The sequence below is a fragment of the Grus americana genome, chromosome 20 (assembly GCF_028858705.1).
Source record: "Grus americana isolate bGruAme1 chromosome 20, bGruAme1.mat, whole genome shotgun sequence".
Taxonomy (NCBI): domain Eukaryota; kingdom Metazoa; phylum Chordata; class Aves; order Gruiformes; family Gruidae; genus Grus; species Grus americana.
The window spans coordinates 11,228,189-11,249,288 of NC_072871.1; the positions used below are offsets into that span (position 1 = coordinate 11,228,189).

At 59.1% G+C, this 21,100-nt stretch overlaps 1 protein-coding gene across 7 annotated transcripts in view; it reads right to left on the reverse strand.

Moving 5' to 3' along the window:
- Nucleotides 1-21,100, reverse strand: part of RXRA (retinoid X receptor alpha) — a 115,165-nt gene that overhangs the window by 30,832 nt on the left and 63,233 nt on the right. For 6 of the 7 annotated variants that reach the window (XM_054848765.1, XM_054848766.1, XM_054848768.1 and 3 more), the window contains exons 2-4: nucleotides 8,224-8,489; nucleotides 2,926-3,076; nucleotides 1,825-2,004 (exon numbers count right to left, since the gene is read on the reverse strand). In XM_054848765.1, coding sequence (XP_054704740.1) covers nucleotides 1,825-2,004; nucleotides 2,926-3,076; nucleotides 8,224-8,489 — 597 coding nt within the window. Of the gene's footprint in view, nucleotides 1-1,824; nucleotides 2,005-2,925; nucleotides 3,077-8,223; nucleotides 8,490-8,756; nucleotides 8,776-21,100 lie in introns of those variants that run through there. The other variant, XM_054848769.1, reaches the window with a different exon arrangement.

Below are 21,100 nucleotides of genomic sequence, written 5' to 3' on the forward strand. Positions count from 1 at the left end.
AGAGGCATTTTCTGAATGGCTCAATCTCTCCATTTAAGACTAGAGGTTTTCTCCTTCCCACCAAGCTGGAAATGATGCAAACAGGACCAGAAAGACAGGAGGCAAGGAAAGGGCAGAGGATGAGGAGCTGGGAGACCTTGCAACTGCTCCATAGGGACGGCTCCAAGGGGCAGCCTTTCTTTGTCACAGAAAAACCCGCTATCAAACATGTATTGCTTCGGGTGAGTGTGGGGATGGGGCCACGAGCACCCCAAGCTCTGCCCGGTGGCGTTCCTTGGAGGTCCCAGCTGTGCGCTGTGTTTCTGTCAAAAGCAACGCGTTATCATCTCTTCCATTCCCTCCAAAAACGTGCTCTCTCTCCAACTAGGTTTCTGCCTACAGCCACCCCTGGCAGAGCAGCTGCCTCCTGTGCAACCCGCCCTTGCTTGTGCCAGAAAGCTTCGTTTCCACGCACCAAAGGGTTAAGCTCTGCAGGGCCAGGGAGGTCCCCTGGGTGCCCTCACCTCCCAGCCCGCTGCAATCCCCCCCACACCTCGAGCAGAGACGGCTTTGACATCTGAAGACTCTGCGTATCGTGGGTCCTTAGGTAACCCTGTAAATCGAGCGCGGCAGGGTCTGCTCAACGCTCGGTGCAGCTCCGGCGCTGCCCTGTTTAATCAATGCTCCAGACAAGACTAAGTGCTCTTCAAAGAGACCCGGGCTGGAGCGCTGCTCGCAGAAACCAGAGCAACTCGGTGGAGGGATGGGTTTATCGGCTGGTCAGGGAGGCAAGTGTGGCTCTGAAGATGTAAGGGGAGAAGGCAGCAGAGAACTGAGCATCACCACGGGGTCATTTTGACATCATGTCTGGTAAAAGCCTGTTCTGCCAGCAGTTTAAAGCAGGCGCAGCCAGCATTTAAACTGAGCATTTAAAGAAGCCCTGCCAGGGAGTTTTAGATCCTAAATTTAAATTCCAGTAAAGGGTGGGATATCTTTTTATGAGACTGAATTTCTTTTTTCCTCCCAATGAGAAAAAAAATCCAGTAGTGCCACTGCTAGGGAATGCTACTGAGTTAGAGCAGCCGGTGCTCGGCAGCGATGCCCGAGCAGCGCGCTCTGATGAGAAGGATGATAACTCACTGAGCTTCCCCGCCCGTCCTGAGCGAGGCATGCGCTACAAACAGCGCGCAGCTGGGACGCACACGGGAGCCTCTCACCTCCCCAGCAGCGCAGCAATTAGTAACCAGCACATTAAATGTGATCTTTATCTTGCCCACGTCCCCTCATCAGCTCCGGTCCTCCAGGATGCGACATCCCGTGTTGCACGGAGAACGAAGGGCCGTGCCAGGTGGTGGCATTCGTCACCCGAAATGCGCTCAGCCCCGACGGCTTTCGCACCTCTGTTTGAGGGGGCTCTGCGGGGAGAGGGAAGTATTTGCCGTCGCCGCTCCCAACGCGTGGCAGTCGGTGTGAAACGGGGAGTGCAGTTTCCAGGGCAGCACACGACCTCGTGAGCACCGTCTGCTTTCAACACCCCCCTGCTCCCCGGTGCTGTGCTCGGTGCACATTTACTAACGTGCAACCATCCGTCATCCGGGTACTACTCTGGGACCCAGCGCTGCCTTGGGGCCCATACGAGGCCCCGGCTGTGGCACAACAGCAAAATATGAGACACGCACAGTTTTGGCACGCCGGCGTGGGCAGCCCCCGGCGAGGCTCACGCCGGCTCTGGCGCACGTGGTGCTGCCAACGTTGCCAACAGGCAGGAGCCTGCTGGAGCCTCCCAACGAAGGCAAGGTACCCGCAGCACCCATGGGTGCTCGGGCCAGGCTCTCTCTGCCTTACCTTCTCGCTTCATCCCCATCGCAAGACACTTCTGATAGCGGCAGTACTGGCAGCGGTTGCGCTGGCGCTTGTCGATCAAGCAGTCCTTGTTGTCGCGGCACGTGTAGGTGAGGTCTTTCCGCACCGTGCGCTTGAAGAAGCCTTTGCAGCCCTCGCAGCTGTAAACCCCGTAATGTTTACCTGCGGGAGGATGCGACTCGGGTTAAAAGGACCCACGAGTGTCCCGGGTGCCCCCAGCTCCCCGCTTTGCTCTCCCTCCCCACAAAGACTGGCAGCTCTTCCCAGCCACGTCTGAGGGAGCAGAGGCTTCTCGGAGCTGGGAGCAGCAGCTAAAGAGCAGCGGCTTTGCCTTCACCTGACTTCCATAAAATCAGGATGCCCTCCTGCCTTATATCCAGGAAAAGCCCTCATCACTTCTTAGCCGTACACTGGGGCGAGGCAGCGCAGCAGTGAAACAGAGGGTGCCTCCCTGTGACCCCCGCGACCTGTCTGGACTCCCCATGCCAAACAGGCGACCCAGCCTGCTCTGCACCACGCACCCACCCTCCTCTTCCAGCCCTGGGGGAGCCCGAGGTGTCCCTAAGGACCCTACAAACTAGGCGACCAGAGCACTTCTGGAGCAGAAAGCTTTTAAAACAGCGTGAGAATAAAGAGAATTAGCCCATCTTTATCTCCCACCAGTGGAGAGACTCTATGGGAAGCACACCTTTTTATCTGGCGCTATGTGACAAGACCCCTGCAGATCCAAGGATGGGTAGAGAGAGGGACGCTCACTAACGCCTTGCCTTCAGCCAGGCTGCGCTGCTCAGGGCTGAGGATAGACCCCCACCGCTAAGCAGGGACCTGGGGTCTCCTGGCTCAGGTCAGAGCCTGCCCCAGAGCAGATGGGCTGGGGGGGGATGGTCAATAAGGGACTTTTCATCCACTCCTCTGAGGGCACTGGGGGCTCCTCTCCGGCTGGAGAGTCCCCACGTGCACTCCCTGTGCCGCAGGGAGCCGGGCAGCCGTGCAAACCCCTGCCACGCTCTCCCAGGGCATCCACACGCGAGCGCAGCCCGAGCGTGCCCCTGCGAGCCCTCCCGGGGCAGGCACCCGCCTTACCTGAAGATCTGTCCCCGCAGATGGCACATATGTGCTTGGTGAAGGAGGCCATCGTTCCTGAGGGATGTGCTGGCACTTTGAGGACTCCATTGAGCCCCAGGGGTGGCTTAATGTCCTCTGAGCTGCTGACGGGGTTCATGGGCGAGTTGAGCTGTTGAGACAGAAGCACAGTGCTCGGTGGGGAGCCAGCTCCAAAGCAAGGCTTTCCCGTGCGCTCGGACACGGGGCAGGAGGGCCAGGCAGGGTGGCATTTCAAGTAGGGGCCAAGCTTCAAACGGGGACACGCACCGCTTAAAACATCCACCCACGCTGCTGAACCAAGAGGAGGATTTGGGCACATGAGCCCAGAGACCAAAGGCACAAGCGCTCATCTGCTGCACTGGTATAAAAGCTGGTGTAGCTCTGAGCTGACAGCAGGATCCCACCGGCTCTCGCTGCCGGCACCGGGGTGGAAGGAGCGGGGACACGGCCAGTCCCCCGTGCACCACCAGGAGCCACGCAGGGCTGACACTGCCCGCCCCACAAAGGATGCTCCTGCACAATTTAAGGGGAAGGTGCGTTCATCCTGCAGCACCAGACCCCTGCCCACGGCACAGCCCTCACGGCCCGGCACTCGCAAGCCATCCCGGCTTCACAGCGCCTCGGGATGCAGAGCAGGGAAGATGATTTGCAGCGATGGCTCATGAGAGAGCTGCTGGCTGGGAGCGAGCGCTCGCACAGATGATGAAGGCCCAGACAGTCGCGCTTTAGCCCTGCAATTTATAGATATCCTTTTAGCATTCTCTCTCCAAAGGAAAGCTTCACAGCAAATAAATAGATCCCAGATGCAACGAGGTCTGGCTTTCCAGAGCTGGCTTGGGCAGGACACTTCTCTGCAACTTCCAGCCTTCCAGCAGGCTCTCCACACACCTCTCCTTCCCTCCCCGGTGAGCTCGGTCCCCAGCAGTTGGTGAAGAAAGCAGAGAATTGGGTGGAAGCTGGGTGCTGGCATGGTCCTGTGGCGCTGGTATTGACTGAAGGATTCCTGGGCTGGTTCCCACATCGCCCTGTACAGCAAGGCAGGGCTGCTATCCCCGTGTACAAAGAGAAACTGAGGCACAGAGATGTAAGAATGACCCATCTTATTAAGGGAGACAAGCTCAGAGCAACGTGTGCTGCTGGCGCTGGCCATCTGCCGCACACCCCAAATAACCCACCGAGCCATGGGGAAAAGGTGTGGGAGGACGAACTACAGCTCCAGCCTCCAAGTTACGGGCTGCAGCCAGCCAGCCAAGAATTACAAAATATTTTATGCAAAATGTCATCAGAAAGACCTGATTTTCACGCTAATCCATGCTGGTGTCACCGTGCCCTCCTGTGCAGTCACCCCAGGAGGGGCTGGGGACACAGTGGGGTCCCTGATGGAGCCGCCCATCCAGCCCAGGGCAGGTTGAAGGAGGTCTGGGGCTGGATGGGGGAACCAGGCTGGGTCAGCTCGGGATGCAGCTGGCCAGGAGCACTGCGGCTGTCCTCCTGGGGACCAGCCTGCCAGGGACTGTTGCAGAGCCTCCGTCCCTGCCAACTTCTAAATCCAGGTTGGATATGCAGGATTTGTGCTTCGGTTTGTTGCGTTTCTCTTCCCTAATAGAGATACTCAGCAATTGCACTTGTCACAAATTAATTCAGGGAAGTCCCAGGGCTTGCGATCTGTCAATTAGAGGAGAGCAGCTGTTCCTCTGGCTTTAAAGTCTCCAGGCTGGTGAGGAATATTTAGCAGGCAGATGACTCATAACCGCAGAGCAGAGCAAGGTAAACCCACTCTGGAGAAATGTGATGGAGCTGCCTCCCTCTCCCACCCTGCCAGTGCCAGCTGATGAATGAAAGGCAGCCAGGACCTGGTGCCACCGAGGGCTCCTGGGCTTTGGCTGCTGTTCAGGTACGACACGGCAGAGAGCGGAGGGACGACCGGGTCTCCAGGCAGGAGCATCCCTCTTTGGGATCTGTGGGTCCCCAGGCACAGAGCCTCTCCCTGTGCCACCCTGCGAGCAGGGGCTGCCGGCATTGCAGCGGCACATCCCTCCACGGCTTCAGGGCCACCGGCTCCCACAACTCCTCCCAGAGCACTTTCGGGGATACGGAGCCACTTCCCAGGTGCAGCTGGTGCCTATGGCTGTGTCACGCTGCGTCACCGGCCGCTGCCACATGGGAGTGAGGGCAGAGGCCACCGGCTGCCTGCTAAGATAAGCCTTTTGCCACCACTACCCCCAGCCCCAGCAGTCCACAGACGCCACCCAAGCAGCCCCCCGAGAGCATCCGAGGGGGACGATGGGCAGAGCAAGACGGGGCAAGCGCTGTGCCCTGCCCCTGCGCCAGCCCAGCAGCCCCGTGCATCAGCAGGACGCCCCGGTCAGAGCTGAGTCAGCCCCAGGCTGGGGTGGGGGAAGTCATCAGTTCCTCTCGCAGCGCCAGCCCGGAACCTCAGAGGAGGCACCACGTGCATTTCGGGGTTCCCACACCACCCTGGCGCCTGCCCCACACATATCCCTCCCCGCCGGCGGCCGACAAGCGAAACTGGGAGCATGTGTAAGCAGAGAGGAGGTAGAAGGGGGGGGCAGCATCCCCCCACCTTGGCACAGCAGTTCTGCTCAGGGCAGGACAACCCCAGCTCAGCAAGTGAGCGGGAACGAGGGAGGAACCGGTGCCCTCTGCTTCCCCAGCGACACTGGGACTCCTCGGCTCCTCTCCCTTCCCTGCTCAGTTCATCGCACTGAGGACTGAATCCTGTCCCTTCTGGCAAGCAGAGCTTTATTAAAAAAAAAAAAACAAACCAACCCTGCTGCGGTCCCCCAGGCACCCTTACAAAGAGCATTATAGAAAGGCAGCGAGCAGCTCTGGAAAAAGCCTAATCCTGCGTCTGATCTCTCCCCGCTCACCCCCAGGCACCCCAAGCTGCTGCCAGTGATGCCTGGGGTGGCTGCTGGTGCGGCGCAGCCCTGCAAACTGCGGGGAAAGTCCCTCCCTTCCAGCTCTTACTGAAAATCCTGCTTTTTTTCCCCCGTTTCCCCAGAATCTTTAGGTAAGAGGGTTTAAATATGCGTTAAACCCCAGTAATCCTTGGGTCCAGCCTCCAGATCCAGCTGGGACCTTGCTCACCACCACAAACTAACCCTGCGTTCAGCTGGTTCCTGCCCTGCACACCTCATCCCCTGCCCAGCTCGGCGCATGGGGACTCCCTGGGTGCTGGGACCTGGTGGCAGGACCCCCTGCCTCATACTCTGATTTTGGGGCTCCTTCCCACCCCAGTGCAGGCAGGAGCCAGGGCAGAGGGGACCCACCCCGCGGGACCCACCGCACCTCACGCGCCTCGTGCCCTTCTGCTCCGCTGGCTTTCCAGAGGCGACGAGGCATGGCCTGATGACAAGTGGCATCTGCCATCTGATTCAAACCACCTTCCATCAGTGCCATCCCCACCCGGCGACGGGGGCCGCACGCCTCATTACCCCCGGTGCTTTGCTGACCGGTGCAGTGGCACGGGGCGGGGGGGGCTGCGCTCCCCTCCGAGCATCGGCCCCGCCGCCTGCCCGCACCCTCCTCCTCCTCCCGCGCTCCTCCGCGGGCCCAGGTAGGCGCCTCTGCCGGCTGCAGGGACGGGGACGGGGAGAGGGACCTAATGCGCCCAGACAGGGAACAGATGGCAGGAGCCATTAGGCTGAAGACCTCCTAACTGTCACCTCTAGGAAAAACACTTAAGACAAGTCCCTGGGCAAAGGACGGGCGCTCGCACCAGAGGGCTGGAGCCACGGCGCTGCTAGCTGGCTCCCCAGCACCATCTGACCATGCTCTCAATTCCCCTTTCTGCCCTGTGGCTGCATTTTATTTCTGCCCCGTGGCTGAGTTTTATTTCGGTTCCTCTGTCTTGTTGGTCCCCAAAGCAAACTGTGCCTTATAATCGACGCTGGGGGTGTATCGCCCCTTCCCCGTTTCCTCCTGGGCTTGCGACTCACCCCCGCGTTGCTTCATTTTCCCCCTTCCCACTCCTTCCCCACCATTTCGGTGCTCTCGCTGCTGATTTTGCCCTGGCTGCGCGTTCCCAGGCGTCACTTCAGTTCCCTTTCCCTCAGCCACGGGACGGGAGATGCCATGTCCACCCCGCTCTGTCTCCTGTGCCGGGGAGCAGAACCCACGCCAGCCTGTGGGGGTGCAGGTCCCCACACATCTAGGGGGGTCACGGGCCAAATCCGGCGTTGGAAAAACCCATCACAAGGCAAATAAAACTGCCGCCTCTCCGGCTGGCACGGGGATGCTGGGTCCTGGGGAAGCTGCCTGGGGGTCCCTGGGGATGGGACTCAGCAGAGCACAGCCCTCCCCAGCCCCGGGTAGAAAGACCTGTTATCTCTGGAAATAAATCAGGCCAATATTTAAAAATAAAGGTGCCGGCAGGTGCTTGACTCCCAGAGAGGGCCTGGAATAAATAAACCTGCAGCAAGTGGCAGGTGGCGGCCAATTCCTTAATCTGCCCTTTTACTAAACATATACCGTGCGAGCAGCCAGCAACAGGTGGCAGGGGCTGGCCCGCGCGCCCCGCTCCTGCTATTTTTAAAAAGAGCTTATCTCTCCGTAGTCGGAGGTTTTTTACATAATCTTCAGCCAGCAAACGCCAGTCCTTCCCCTGCGAGGAGAAAGAAAGGGGCAGCGGGCAGGGGACCCCTCGGCACGTGCCATGGGGACCCTGGGCTGGCCCCGGAGGGGACGTGCCAGTTCCCGGGGAGGGGAAGGGACTGCTCGGGTGAGAAACACGGGGTGCAGACAGTCCTAGGGTGGCTCCGGGTGAGAAACACGGGGCGCAGACAGTCCTAGGGTGGCTCCGGGTGAGAAACACGGGGCGCAGACAGTCCTAGGGTGGCTCCGGCTCCTGCCACAGCTACACCAGCCCCAGGGGGAACCACTGCTCCCCTTTCACCCCCCCGCCTGGGGATGGACAGGGCAGGACCGGAGGGGACAAGCGATGGGAGATGACGGATAGCCATAGTGCTGGTACCCCGGAGCCCACCCAGGGCAGCCCCAAGGGTGGCTGCAGCCGCCCGGCTCTGGCCAGAGGAGCAGGATGCCTCCGGCTTAGTTTCCCCCTTGGGCTTCTGCTTTTTGCCACCCTTGGGTGCCTGCCTGTGCTGCCTGCAATGGGGTTTATCTCCCTGCGCCTGCCCGGCCAGCACAGCCTCCTGTGAGCCAGATCGGAGCTGGGTCTGGATGAGGAACCCACGGGGTGGCTTCTTCCCAGCTAAACAGGCAGCAGCCACGTCCCCGCCACCTTGCCCTTACCTGCGGGCTGCTGGTGCCGAATCCCAGGCTGGGGGTGGAGGGGACGGACATTGAGTGCGGGCCCATGGGGGAGCTGATGACGGAGAACGGAGGTCCCATGCCGTTGATGGGCGAGCTCAGGGTGCTGATGGGCGAGTGGAGCTGGCCCGGGGAGCCCAGCGAGGAGCCGATGCCCGGCCCAATGGACGGGTGGAGGGATGGGGTGGCCATGGGCCCCCGGCTCGTGGGAGAGTTCAGGGACGTGGAATTGACTTGGTTGGAGAAATCTGTGAAGAGAGGAAAGAGAAACGGGGCTGAGTCTCTGGTGTAGGACAGGCTCTGACACATCGCCGCAGCAAGCCCTGAGCAGCAGCCCCCCACTCCTCGCCCTGCCGAGGGGCTGCTTTTCCTCCTGCCCCCGAAATTCCCAATGCATCCTCCATCATCTTTCAAAACCACCTTCTGCTGGAGGACCTACGCAGGCGTTAAGACAGGCGCTGAGAGCATTTCCACCTCGAGAGCCCGTTGTCACCGCCCTCCTCCATCTCGCTCACCCGCTGTACCCCAGCTCTAAACTCTGCTGCAGAGGCAGCATCGCTGCTCCGGCTGATGCACGGGTAGCAACCCCCCCACAGGAACAGACAGACGCCCTCCGTGCTGCAGAATAATTCGGATTTATCACAGCATCGCAGGGCCAGGCCGTGCATGAGGAGCGCAGAGCAGAGGGGGTGCGCCTGGCAGCACCCGCACACGCCGGCGGCGCGGAGGGAGGTTTGGAGGCAAAAGCGTGTTTGTGCATTGCACATGTGGTTTGTGTGTCCATCCAGGGCGTGAGCGTGTGATGGGGAAGTCTGTGTGTGTCAGCAAGGAGGAACATGCCTGCCTGCTGCGTGGGTAGCAGGGGGCGGCTTTCTGCAGGCAGCAGGGGACAGGCTGCGTCTGCCTGCGCCCCAGCAGCTCCACCGTCCCAGGGGAGGGGGAGGAGGGGGGGGGCGGAAAGGGGGGGTTAAAAATAGACTCCGATTCTCCCGAGAGGAGACATGGAGCCATTCCTGGCACATATCCTCCTCATCCTGTCACGCTGCTTGCAAAACAATCCCGCGCGAGGAAGGGGCTGGCTCGTGGCCCCCGGGCAGGCTGAGAGAAGAAGCTGCCGGAAGGCGGCGGGGGCGGACGGACAGCACGGGCAGGGGCCCCGTGGCATTGCCACCGCTCACCCTGACACCCGCCGAGACCCTCCCAGTTCACACCAGCAAACACGGGCCCAGAGAGAGGGAGGCACGGGCTCGGCCGCTTGGCCAGGGGCTGTTTACAGGGGAATCTGGGAGCCACAGGTTTTGGCTGCTGGCCCCAAAGTCAGCTAAATTCTGGGAAACAGTGTCTTCAGTCACCTGCGTGGGGTCAGCTGCCTCCCCAGGATTTTTAAGCAATTAACACATGAGCATTACCCAGTGGGAAACGTGCTTGCTGACCCCACAGCAAGCCCAGCCCTGGCAATCTTCCCCGGAGATCACCGAATCTGGCGGGGAAACCCCAGCACAGAGAAGTGCAGGCCCAGCAAGGGATGCTCCTCTCGCAAAAAGCCACGCAGCCAGCATCCCGCTGCTGCATCCAGAGTCCCAGCGCTGCACCCCGCATCCCGCTGCCGCACCCCGCGTGGTCACACCTCCTGCCCCGGCACCTTCCTTCCCGCCTTGGTGGATTCAGCCCCGTGCCCGGTTCGTGAGGGTGCTGGCGGGGCACACAGACCCCCAGGGGCTTCCCTGTGCAGCAGCATTGCCACGGGCAGCCGCGCTGTCCTGGCACCCAGAGCCCCCCGTGGCACACGTCCCCACCGCGCAGCCCAGCCGTCCCCAGCACGCCTTCCCCGCTGCAGGCGTAACAGGATTACACACGCCAGGGGAGAGGCTCGCTCCCTGCATGGATAATTCCTTAAATTTGCAGACAAGAGCCAGAAGCAGGATCCCCGGGGTGAGGGGAGGGGGCTTGGATGCAAAAATAGGGATTAGTCTGCAGGGCTGGGGCGCAGCCAGCTCCCTCTGCACGGGTGTCCTGGCCCGTCTGGGACAGGCAGAGGGGACACGTGCCCAGCGGCCGTGCTCCAGCCAGGTGCCACCGTCAATGCCGAAACGAGCCCGTGCGCCGGCACCGCCGGCCCTGGCAGGCGTCTCTGTGGCGGGGGCGGAGGCGAGCATCCCTGTCCCTGGGGGGCTGCCCTCGCATCGGCTCTTGCAGGATGTTGATACAAAACAACCGCTGGCCACCGTGTCACCCGTGGCCGAGTGACGTGCAGGAACCCCGGGAAATTCCTCGAGGCTTCGGGGTCTGCTCCTGGGGTTTAGCACAGCGGGATCGTGCTTCCCGGCTCTCTGCTTTTCACTGCCTTTAAACGGCTGGGAGGAGGAGCGGGGCTGGGCGCTGCCACGTGCTCCGGCGAGCCGGGATGCGGGCTGTGCCCCCGCCACCATCCCCGGTGCTGGGGGGAAAGGCAGGAGCTCATTCTGCAGCAGCCACGTGTCTGGGTACGGGGTCCCAGCCAGCCCTTCTCTGAAGGACCCCCAGAAACACCCGCTAGCCAAGGTGATGGATGGAGACCTTCCAAGGATGCGCTGGACCCCCCGGCCAGGGGAAACAGGCACTCGACCTGCTGGCAAAAGGAAGGCAGCGGAGCACCGTCCTTCCTTGTAAAAGATCCTGAATATTTAAGGCAGGAGAGGTCACGGGCAGGTTACTGGCGACCGGACCGTGCCCGCTCAAGCACACTGGAAAGGAAAGCACGTGCGGGGCCGGCACCTCTCCCCGAATACCTATCCCCTGGGTACCACGGGAGCTCCCGTCCCGGGTGTCCCGCGCCTCCGAGCCGGCTCCCCTCACCCATCCTGTTTACACGCTCTGCCTTCCCAGCAGACACGTTCCCGGCACCCAGCGAGGAACTGGGTGTGTGTGGTACGGCTGGTCTGGAGAGAATAATTCAGGCAACGGCAGCAAAAAGGAAAGGAGGAGTAACCTTGCCTTGAACAGGCCGGGCGGGGAGAAGCGTATGTAGACACAGACACACATTTGGGTGTGTTTTCACCCAAAACCCTTGGCCAAACGCTCTGAAATCTGAACCGGACCTGAACTCCTTCAGAGCATCATGACTCAAAAGCCCGGTTCAAAGCAAGCCCTTGGACGCCAGGACGTTTCCACTCCTCACCCAAACGCTTCCTCCCCTGCAGCCCAAAACCCCGCTCTAAGAGCGGCAGCAATGGGAAACATTTACCTCCAACCGACCGGCAAATACGGGAAAGGGTTTGGGTTTTTTTTTTTTCCCCCCCTCAGCAAAATCAAGAGTCCACCTTAGGCAACTCGGCGCAGATGCTGCCAGCCCCCGGCTCACGGGGGAACGCTCCCAGCGGGAAGATGCATGTGGGGGAAAAAAAATGACTCGAGGTGGAGAGATGGGGATCCGGAGCTGGACGTGAGAAGTGCATGCTCCTCACTCATCGCAAGCATCCTAGAGGGCCTTGAATGCTAAAGGAGAGCTAGAAAAAATAAATTTAAAAAGGAAAAAAGCCTAGATTGAGGAAGTATCCTTAACAGAAACAAATTTAAGCAAATAAACCCCCAAACTTATAGATACTGCTTGGACTGCAGCAAACAGGGGAAGTATTTTCCCAAACGCATTTTCAGTTCAAGCAGTGTGAGAGTATTCATTTCTCTTGCGTAGTTTTGCCATTTAAAGCCGTTGTGTGTGACTATCTCTTGACCAAAATAAACTCTGTGCCTGTTTCTAAAAAAAAAAAAAAAAATAAAAAAAAAAAATAGTTCTCAAAGCATTTCCCCTCTTGCCGCACCCATAAATTGCAGCTATTTTCTCTGTGTGTCCTTTGTTTAAACACAACGACCTCTATATATCTTATAAGATGCCCCATGGCAGTTGGGAGATCGGAAACGAGAGCTCTTCAGCAGCTAAAGAATTTGCAATGAAGCTCTTTTCTTTCTCTAAACTACGAACCCGCCAGCCACAAAATTGGGATGGGAATTTTCCCAAAGAATAAGACATTTAGGGCAGGGCCACATGATCCATCTCAAGCGATGGCGTTATGCGGCTGTACGGAGCCATGTGCGTGCTTTCAGCTCTCCTCCGCGGCAGAGGAACGCGCTTCAGCTTTAACCATCGCGCGGGGACTAGAGCCAACGGGTTTTGATCTGGCCTCAAGATAAAGAGCCTGAGTCTCGTTTTTCTGGCGTGGTGCTCATCGCTGCCTGTCTTTGCAAGATCTCTTTTGGATGCCATCATCATCCCTGCTGCCCAGGTGGGGAAACCGAGGTACGGGGAGAGCGCTGCCCCCGAGGAGGCAGCAGCCCCGCTCACAGACACAGACGGCACAAGCAGGGCACCGGCTCCCGTGACCTTCACCAAGGTCACGCAGGAAATCGGAGCCAGTGCTGGGAATAGATCCTGGGTATTGCAAGACCCAAGCTAGCATCTCAACTGCTGAAGCAACCTTCTCTGTATTTTTTTCCCCTCCTGGCTCCGTGACAGACAGCATTTTTTTACTATTATAAATTTTCAATAAGGGAAGAAAAACATTTTCATAAAACATTTGTCCCCATTCTCATCCGGCTGCATTAGACACTCAGACCAGTGCAGACAAGTACCAAATGTCCCTGGGCAGCTTCGCTGCTGGTTTCCGTCCCCTTGGCATTCTTGGGGCCAAGAGCAGAAACCTCCAGTTTGGACCGGCAAATATCTGCGTCTGGACGCGGCCCGGACGGGCAGGTTAGACCCCCTGGGAGCTGCGATTGCTGAAAGCATCCGACCACGCCACCAGCCCTCGCAATGCTTTCCTGTTGCATTTTATCATCCCGTGCACGGGACTCCTCAAGTGTTGTGGCTCGGCCGGGGTACGTCTGCAGCAGCCCGACAGCTAATAACAGCTTTTGCTGATACAGCAATATCAAGAAGGGCTGTGATTTTAACATTTCTAGAGCACAAAACGTCCCAGAGCAGAAACAATTACAACAGCGCAGAGGTGCTTTTTTTTCCCAGGATAGCTCATTTGTACCAGAATAAACCGTACCAGCATAAGCTTTCGCCAGTATAATCTTCATTTATGCTTAAGAGGCTTTGCCAGTAAAACTACAGTGACCTAGCTCTGCTGGAAAACCTTTTCTTGCATATCCAGGGAGTTTACTCAGCAGCTCAGTGGCTCAGCAGTCTGCTTCTGAGAGAGGGGAAGTTAAAAAAACCAACCGTATCTCAAGGCACAAACAGATCCCAGAGCTGTGCTTTTCTGCAGCCGAGGAGGGTTGCACACCCAGAACACAACCCCACAGCCGACCTGAGTGGGATCAGAGGGGTCTGCAGGCACCCCAAGGCTCCAAGGAGCCGTCACGGTGCAAGCACCCCACGCACCCAGCCCTGACGCCAGCTGAGATTTGGAAACCCGCCTGCACCCTCCCCCTGCTTCCGCTTTTTTTTTTTTTTGCCTTTTTATTTTTTTGCTCAGCACCTCTTCCTCCTTAATCAGAAAGCAGATCAATTCTGGGTATTAAACAGCAGGAAATTCTAAATTTGGGTTGCCACTCCCTTCCTTAAGTCAGCCCTCCACGTTAGGGCAGCGCTGTGGGGCCACGTTTGGAGGGGATCGGGACCAGCAGCTCAGATCAGGCTTTTGGAAACGTCCTCCTCCTCTGCTCTCAAGCATCACTTTGGTCTTGACCAGGTTCAAAACTCTGACGCCCAAATGCACGTGAATCTGCACGTAAATGCGGCGCACCGAGATCTGAGAGCGCTGTAACTTCCTTCCATGCCTCGGCGGGTGGTGAGTTTCCCTAAAGCAACTTGGCAGTGAAAAATCACCGTCCGTTTGCTCTCATTCCTCAAAAGCACTACAGAAATCTCCTCATGGGCTTTCCACCCAAGGGACCTCAAATGATGGGGGGGTTCCCATCTCCCCTCCTTTCGCCTTCCCCAGTGCAGCCAGCGCAGCAAACCGAGACAGCGGGGGCAAACAGCCTGCACCCACCTACGAAGTGGGATGCTGAGAGCAAGGGGCAGGCAGCGAACCTGGGCAGGACAAGAGGGTTTGATCGTAGTTTTCATGTGAAAATTGCCATGGGAATACGGTGACCACAAGAGGTCAGGTCCTCGCTTTTGTCCCTGATCAAAAACTTGAGTGAACAGAGAATATGTTTACAGTAGATTAATTTAAATAGCCCCTGGCCTACAATCCTGAGTAAGTTTGCTCTCAATTTACACCAGCACAGCTGAGAAATGAAGCGGGGACGGAGCAAGAACTGCCTCTTCCCGCTGCAATGCCGACCCGACGGTGTCCGACTTGGGCAAACTCAGGGAGACAACCTGCGCGGCGCAGCGTGGCTGTCACCCCAGAAAACCACCCACGGGTCCAACAAAGAAGCATCATCTTGTGGCCCAAGCACATTAAACTGCATTTCTAGCACTTTGCCCAGTGAAGAGAAGCGATCGAACCCCTTAAACCAGCCAGGCACCAGGCAGGACATGGCAGAGGGAACGGATACCCTGAGACGTCAGAAGATGCGGCTGTATGTTATCCATACATCCCTTCCGAGCGCTGCCACCACAGGCATAGGCAAAAGGGCGTAGGAGCACTGGACCGCAGCGCAATTAAACACATTTTGTAGCTGATACCACCCAAAAGTAACTCGAACCAGTTTTTCTTTTTATGTTTCTGGACTTGAGTACAAAGACAAACGCGAGAATGTCCCTCTCACCCCCCCCCCCCCCAAATTCTGCGCAGGCGACAGCACGTGGAAACGTGTCTTTTTGCAGGCGTTTAAAAATCACCACGTGCAGTTTCTCTTCGGGAACCTGCACTGAGGTTCAGGAAAGTTTCTTCAGCCGCCCTCAGCACTTTCCCCCGAGAAGTGCCGGGCGACGCCGTGGTGGTTCGAGCCGCTCGAGGATGGTGAGAAACTCGGTTTTGGCTGCTCTCTGCTCCACATGGGTTCCTCCTCCCACCAGGTTTCACTTTGACCAAACTAAAACCTCAAAGCCACACAGCTTCTCACCCCAGCTCCCCCCCTCCCGCCCGAGCCAGCCAAAACCCAACGGCAGGACCGCTCGGCACGGCCACCGCCAAACCCAGCGAGGAGCAGAGGCGTTCTGGGGCTTCGAGCCCAGCGTCGGGGTCCCCTTCCAGGGGGTTTCCTTGGCTGGAGGACATTCAGCAGCACCCTCTGCGTGCTGCCAGCCCAGCCCCTTGCAGGCGATCGACAGGCATGAGCTGCTGCCTCCTGCCAAGATTTCAGCTTACGGGGCTGATGGGCCGTGGCACGAGATCACACGAGCAGCTCTTCCATGGCACTCTGCACGCCAACCTCTCCCTCCCCCAGCCCGAGTCCCCACCACCGCAGCTCAGGGAAACCTCTGTTCTCCTCCCAGAAGATGAAGGGGAATTAGAAATCCAAAAGCAAACCACCTGCGGGCCATGAGACAGGGCAGACACAGGCTCTCCAAAGCGGTACGCAGCCCAAACCTCGCGGCAGCGCTCCCTCGGAGTGGGCAGCATCCCTGCCCCATGGAGCATCCCTACCCCATCCCTACACCTCTGTCCCTGCAGCTCCAATGCCCGCTCTTCTCTCTCTCTCTCTTCTATTTTATCTTCTCCTCCATCCTCCAGACGCAACTTTGCAGGTAACGCTAGACCTCCGCAGCACCAAGGGGAAGGATGACCGTGTGGTCACAGCCGTGGGCTCGGGCTGGCAAGTCCTGGGTGGCATTTGGGGGTCTCCCCCAGGCAACCCGCGTGGGTAACCATGTGCTCACCCATGCTCCCGTTTTTTGGCAGCTGGGCTTAGAGTAACCAGAGGGTCCCCTTTGGGAGACCCCCACCCCATTGCCTGTTAGAGCCTGGGTGCCCAGAGGTCTGGTGACCCCCCACTGCAGGACCCCCACAAAAAATGGGATCCTTCTGCCTGATGCTTCAGAGTTAGCATGGAGGGGGGGGAGCAGCCGCGCTGTGGACATGTGTGCAGGAGAGGCACAGAGTCCGCAGCAGGGCTCACCAACCATGCTCAGCTCCGGCATGGGGGCACATATTGTGGTTTTTTTGCCTTAAAACCCCCATCCCACCTTCCCAGGAGCTCTGCTTAAGCGCAGCCCGCTCCCAGAGCCACTGGCAGAGCCAGAAGCCTGCGAGGGCTATCCCCGTCTCCGAGGGGGAAGGACTCAAAAGAGGAATTTTCCAGAAGCCGCTCTCCCCGCGAGCCGCCGTGTCACCGGAGGAAACGCTTGCGAACGCCTCTTCCTCCAGCATTCCCCGGCTTCCTGCCCCGTGCGGACCCCCACCACCAACCATCTCCCCCAGCCCATGGTGGACCCCCCACCCACGTTTTTTTCAGTTTGCATCTCCCAAGCACGCAGGGCAACCCCCGAGCCCCCCTCGGCAGGAGTCGGGGCGGCGGGTGGAGAAGGCAGAAAAGCAGGAAGCGTGAGCAAACGGGAGAGCGCGACATATGGAAAGTGTGAGGAGCCCCTTGGAGAGAAGGGAAAGGCAAATGCGAAGGCAAAGCCCAGGGGGAGGGGAGCGGGCAGCGCAGCTCGGCTCTCCCCCAGCCTGGCAGCAGTGGGCGGAGGGGGAGGGTGCACCCAGGCAAACAAGGATTCTGCTGATAAAGCAAATGTGACTCAATCACACGCTTGTGCAAAGATGTCACAACAGTCCTGAGAAATTACAGGCTCCTATTTCATCCCTCAAGGGCCAGCGCTGTCCTTGCTCTCACAATGCGCTCTGTTCTGCTGTCAGCGGCTCAGCGAGTGCCCCTAATTTACTGGCTGGGAACCCGCTGCAGGAACCGGCAATAATAGGTGCAGTGTAGTGCTGCTGCCAGGGCTCCCGCGCTGGCCGCGGGGCCGAGGAGACGTCTGCGGCAGGACTCAACGCGGCAGCTCTTCTGAGCTTGTGCCGCTGCAGCCAGAAGCAGCCCGAAGCGGGGGCTCGCTGTCCCCTCCGAGCCCCGCGCTTTTGGGGTGCAGGCGCTGTCTGGCACGTGCCCCCAGCCCAGCTCTCTGCCCCAAACACAGCGGTGTCAGGAGCCCCCCGGGCAAACCCTGCTTGGGGTTGCATGTCTCCATCTTCTGAGGTGTCCTCATGCCCCCCCGAAAGGGAAGTTTGGGGGACCCAGACCTCACTGCCAAAGCACAAGGGCTGAGCCCCCATCGCTGCAATCGTCCCCTGCCAGTTGACTTCCCCGAACACAGCCAGGAGCAAACCAGGGGACTGGTACCTGCCGGCACCCTCCCAGCCTCCAAAGAGCGTCGGTGAAGTCAAAACAGCAACAGAAGATGTCATCAGAGAGAAGCTGCTCCCTCTGTCCTGCAAAGACGGAGGGCTGCACCCGGGGGTCCCTTCAGCCTTCCCCAGCGGGCATCACCAGCGTGAGCACGTGGCGGCGGTGGCACCTGGGTGCTTCCCCGCATCTGCCTGTCCCATCCCGGGAACCAGGGAGCTCTGCTCGGAGCTCCTCATCCTCCCTGCAAACGCTGACCTTCGCAGCCTCCCCGACTCCATCCCGTTCTCCGAAAGGAGCACGGTGAGAGCGAAAAACGCAGTGGTCCCGCAGGTTGCTGAAGCTCATTATGGCCTTTTAATTACATTCAATTGCAGTTTTATGGGCTTACGGGCAAATTGGAAGTGATCTAATTGCCCTTGAGGGGGTGCTACGCTCTGAGCTATGAAAAACCGAGCAGGATCCAGTGAGACGCAAGGGGAGCTCGAAAGCATTAGGCTCGCTCTAGCAGAAAGAGGAGAAGTTTCGTCTCACGTCGCGGCTCCCCCAGGACCTCGTGGTAACGAGCCGCACACGTGGCACGCGCCGGGCCCACCGGCGAACCCGGATCACGCGCTGCCCCATGGCCCCAGCCCGTCCCACCCGCTGCCTCCCAGCACCCAGGTCCCATCCCCACGCCAGGCTCCGGGCTGGGAGGATGGACGTGGAGAGGAGATGGCTCTCAGACCTGGAGCCAAGCAGGCTCCTCTCCTTCCTCCTGAGGAAGCCGCTACCTCGAGCCCTAAAACACTCCTCTCCAAAGCAGCCAAAAGAACGCAATGAAGCGGAGCTGAGAGCTCTGGTAAACGGGAGCTCCCAGCTCCAAAACGGGGCTGCCGACCCACGCTGTCGGAGGGGAAGCTCCGCTCCTCCCCAGACATGCCCGTGCACGGGTTACGTCCTGCCGGGGGGCTGGGATTCTGTAAGAAATGTCCCCGCTGCTCCCCGCAGCGTCACCCCTTCAGACGTGCAGCCGCCCTGCCCTGCCTGCGGCTGGGGAGGGGACCCAGCTCCGGATTCTCCCTCCAGGAGATCTGGGATGAGCCAAATCCTAAAGCCCAGGAGCAGCTCTGCGGCTCTCCCGGCCACCGGCTTTGAGCTCTGTGGGCTAAAATGCAGGTTCCCCCCTTGCCAATGGGTCCTAGAGGCACAGAGCCCCGGGACACCGGGGGAAGTGCTCCATCTACCCTGGTTTTGCTAATTACAGAGATTGACTGGAGGCGCTGGCACCTCGGCTCTTCCCAGTTGCTCTTCTGCTCCCGTCTGCGGTCAGCGTTGAGAGCAGCCCACGTCACTTTCAAAGGTCCTACACTACGTGTGCAGGATCCGTCCGACGGGACAAGCTCCGTCCTCAGGGTCTGAGACAGCGGCAGGAGGTGAGAGGGGGAGGATACGGCCGTGTGTTGCGGAGTTCCTTCTGCCTCTGGCTTCCAGGAACAACGGCCTCCAAACCACCGGCCAGACGGATTATATTACGGTGCTGTGCACACGCATTAATCCAGATTTGAGATAATTACAGTCATTCACTTGGCATAATGGGCTTTAATTGATCCAACGTGGCTGGCAGTGGTGCTCACTGCCAGTGTGCAGCTGATGTCCCAACACCCCGAAGACGCGCTGCCAACCGGCCACACCATGACTAGTAAAAGGCAACGCTGCTAGCCAGTTTTCCAGAAAACCACTTACAGTAGTTCTCTGTAGGGAATTCTGGACGACAGCAGGTGACTGAAAGGCCACATGGGTCTTCCCATCTCTCAGTTGAGAGCCAGCAAACCTGGCTTGGGCATGAGGTGTCATCTTGTCAGGAGACATCTCATGAGCATCCATGTGGGATGAGCCATCCGGTCCAGAGGGCTTTGCTGCTGGGAGCTGTGCAAGGGCAGCCCATGGGAATGCTGTTTTCCAGGTCTCCTTGGAGAAATGCCCACCTCCCAGCCCATGCTTGGTGGTAGGTTGGTCAACAGACCGCTGAAGGTCCCTTCCCACCACCATTTTTGCGCTTTAATGTTCACAGAGCACACAGACCTGGAAATCCAGATGGGCAAAGGATCCTGGGGTCCCAAACCAGCCATCCCTTCCCATCTCAGCTCCTTCTCCACATCTCCACCGATGACTGGAGCATGCTCTGGAGCGAGCCGGTTGTCTCAGGGACAAACCACCCACTTCGTACACTGCAATGGGAGGTCCAGGAGAAGGAGCCTGAGAACTGGGTGCCTACGTGCTGCAGGAAGGCGCCTGACGAGATAGGGAAGGCAGCTGCCAGAGCCAGGTCACCTTCAATAAAAGCAAGTTCCCTCTGGAAAACGGACGGCATGCAGCATTTTTCAAGAGAGAGAAGCTGCCTCTGGTCTTATGTGCCCCCCTTGGGAAGGTTTAAGCCCCCTCAACACCAGCCGTGTGGCCCGAGGGATGGGCAGGCAGGGCTGGTGGGTTGCTCCCCCGTTCCCAGGGCAGAGAAGAGGCTTGGGAAAGCCTTTCCCCCCAGGGCAGGCTGCAGCAAAGGACGGTCTGCCTGCAAGCTGCCTTTGGGTTTGAGTTTCTGGTTTGAGTCCAAAGCTAATTAGGCTGTGCCAAGTCCAATCAGATAGCCTCAGCTAATTGAGCTCGGCACAGCCGGGTCAATGTCCAGCGGGTCTCCACGTTCCAGGCGTTTTGTCAGCCCGTAGATAACTGCCAGAGCCTGGGAAGGACCCTTCAAAAAATGTTCTCTTCATGTACAGCCAGAGCCTTTCCCTGCCGGAGCTGCACAGGGCCCCAGGTTAACCCCTCGGACACCACCAGCATCACCCTTGTGCCTGAGGAGCCCCAAGGGATGAAGGTGCCCCAACAACAATGCTGGGCAGAGCTAAGAGTGAGCGAGTGGAGGATGAAATAGGAGGGCTGTCCCTGAGAATAGGCGCTCGGTGAGCCACGCCACACGCCATACATCACCCGGGTCGCAGACCCACCAAGCCACACAGCAAGAGCAAAACAGCTAAATTACCTGCCACGTGGCTACTGAAAAACCAGCGAGACTACCGCGGCGTGCTGTGTGCTCCATGCTGTCCGCACAGCTACCAACACCTCCTCCAAGGCTGGCTGAGATGTGTCTGCGCCAGGCTGCAGCCTCCAGCCCACACAAGTAGGGTTTGTCCAAGCTAACTCCATGGCTCCACGAGCCAACGCCGCTGCCGGCACAGGGTCTGCAGCGGTTCCCAGCCGTGCCTGGGCACTGCGAGGAGCACGGAGGGGAACTGCAGGGCAGCCAAGCACTGGTCTCAGGGAGAGCAGGGAGGAAGACGTAACGAGTGCCAGAGTGAGAAACGAGCTGGACGGGAGCACTTTGCCCACAAGAGCAGGTCGGAGCGGTGGAAAAGCCCCGCACGGACCCGTGGCCAGACGCACAGCTGAACCCGGCAGCCGAGGCTGCTCCCGAGGCCGCAGACGCATTTGCTGCCAGCTGCCGAGTACCCGCGGTGCCTTCCCGGAGCGGACCAGGGGTGACTGACTGCACCCGAGGGCAGAGAGCTGGGCAGAACAGCGGAGAGGAGGAGGGGGCTTTGAGGAAGGCTCCAATGATCCCTTCCTCAGACGGTTATCAGCCTCGCTGCAGAGCTCTGCC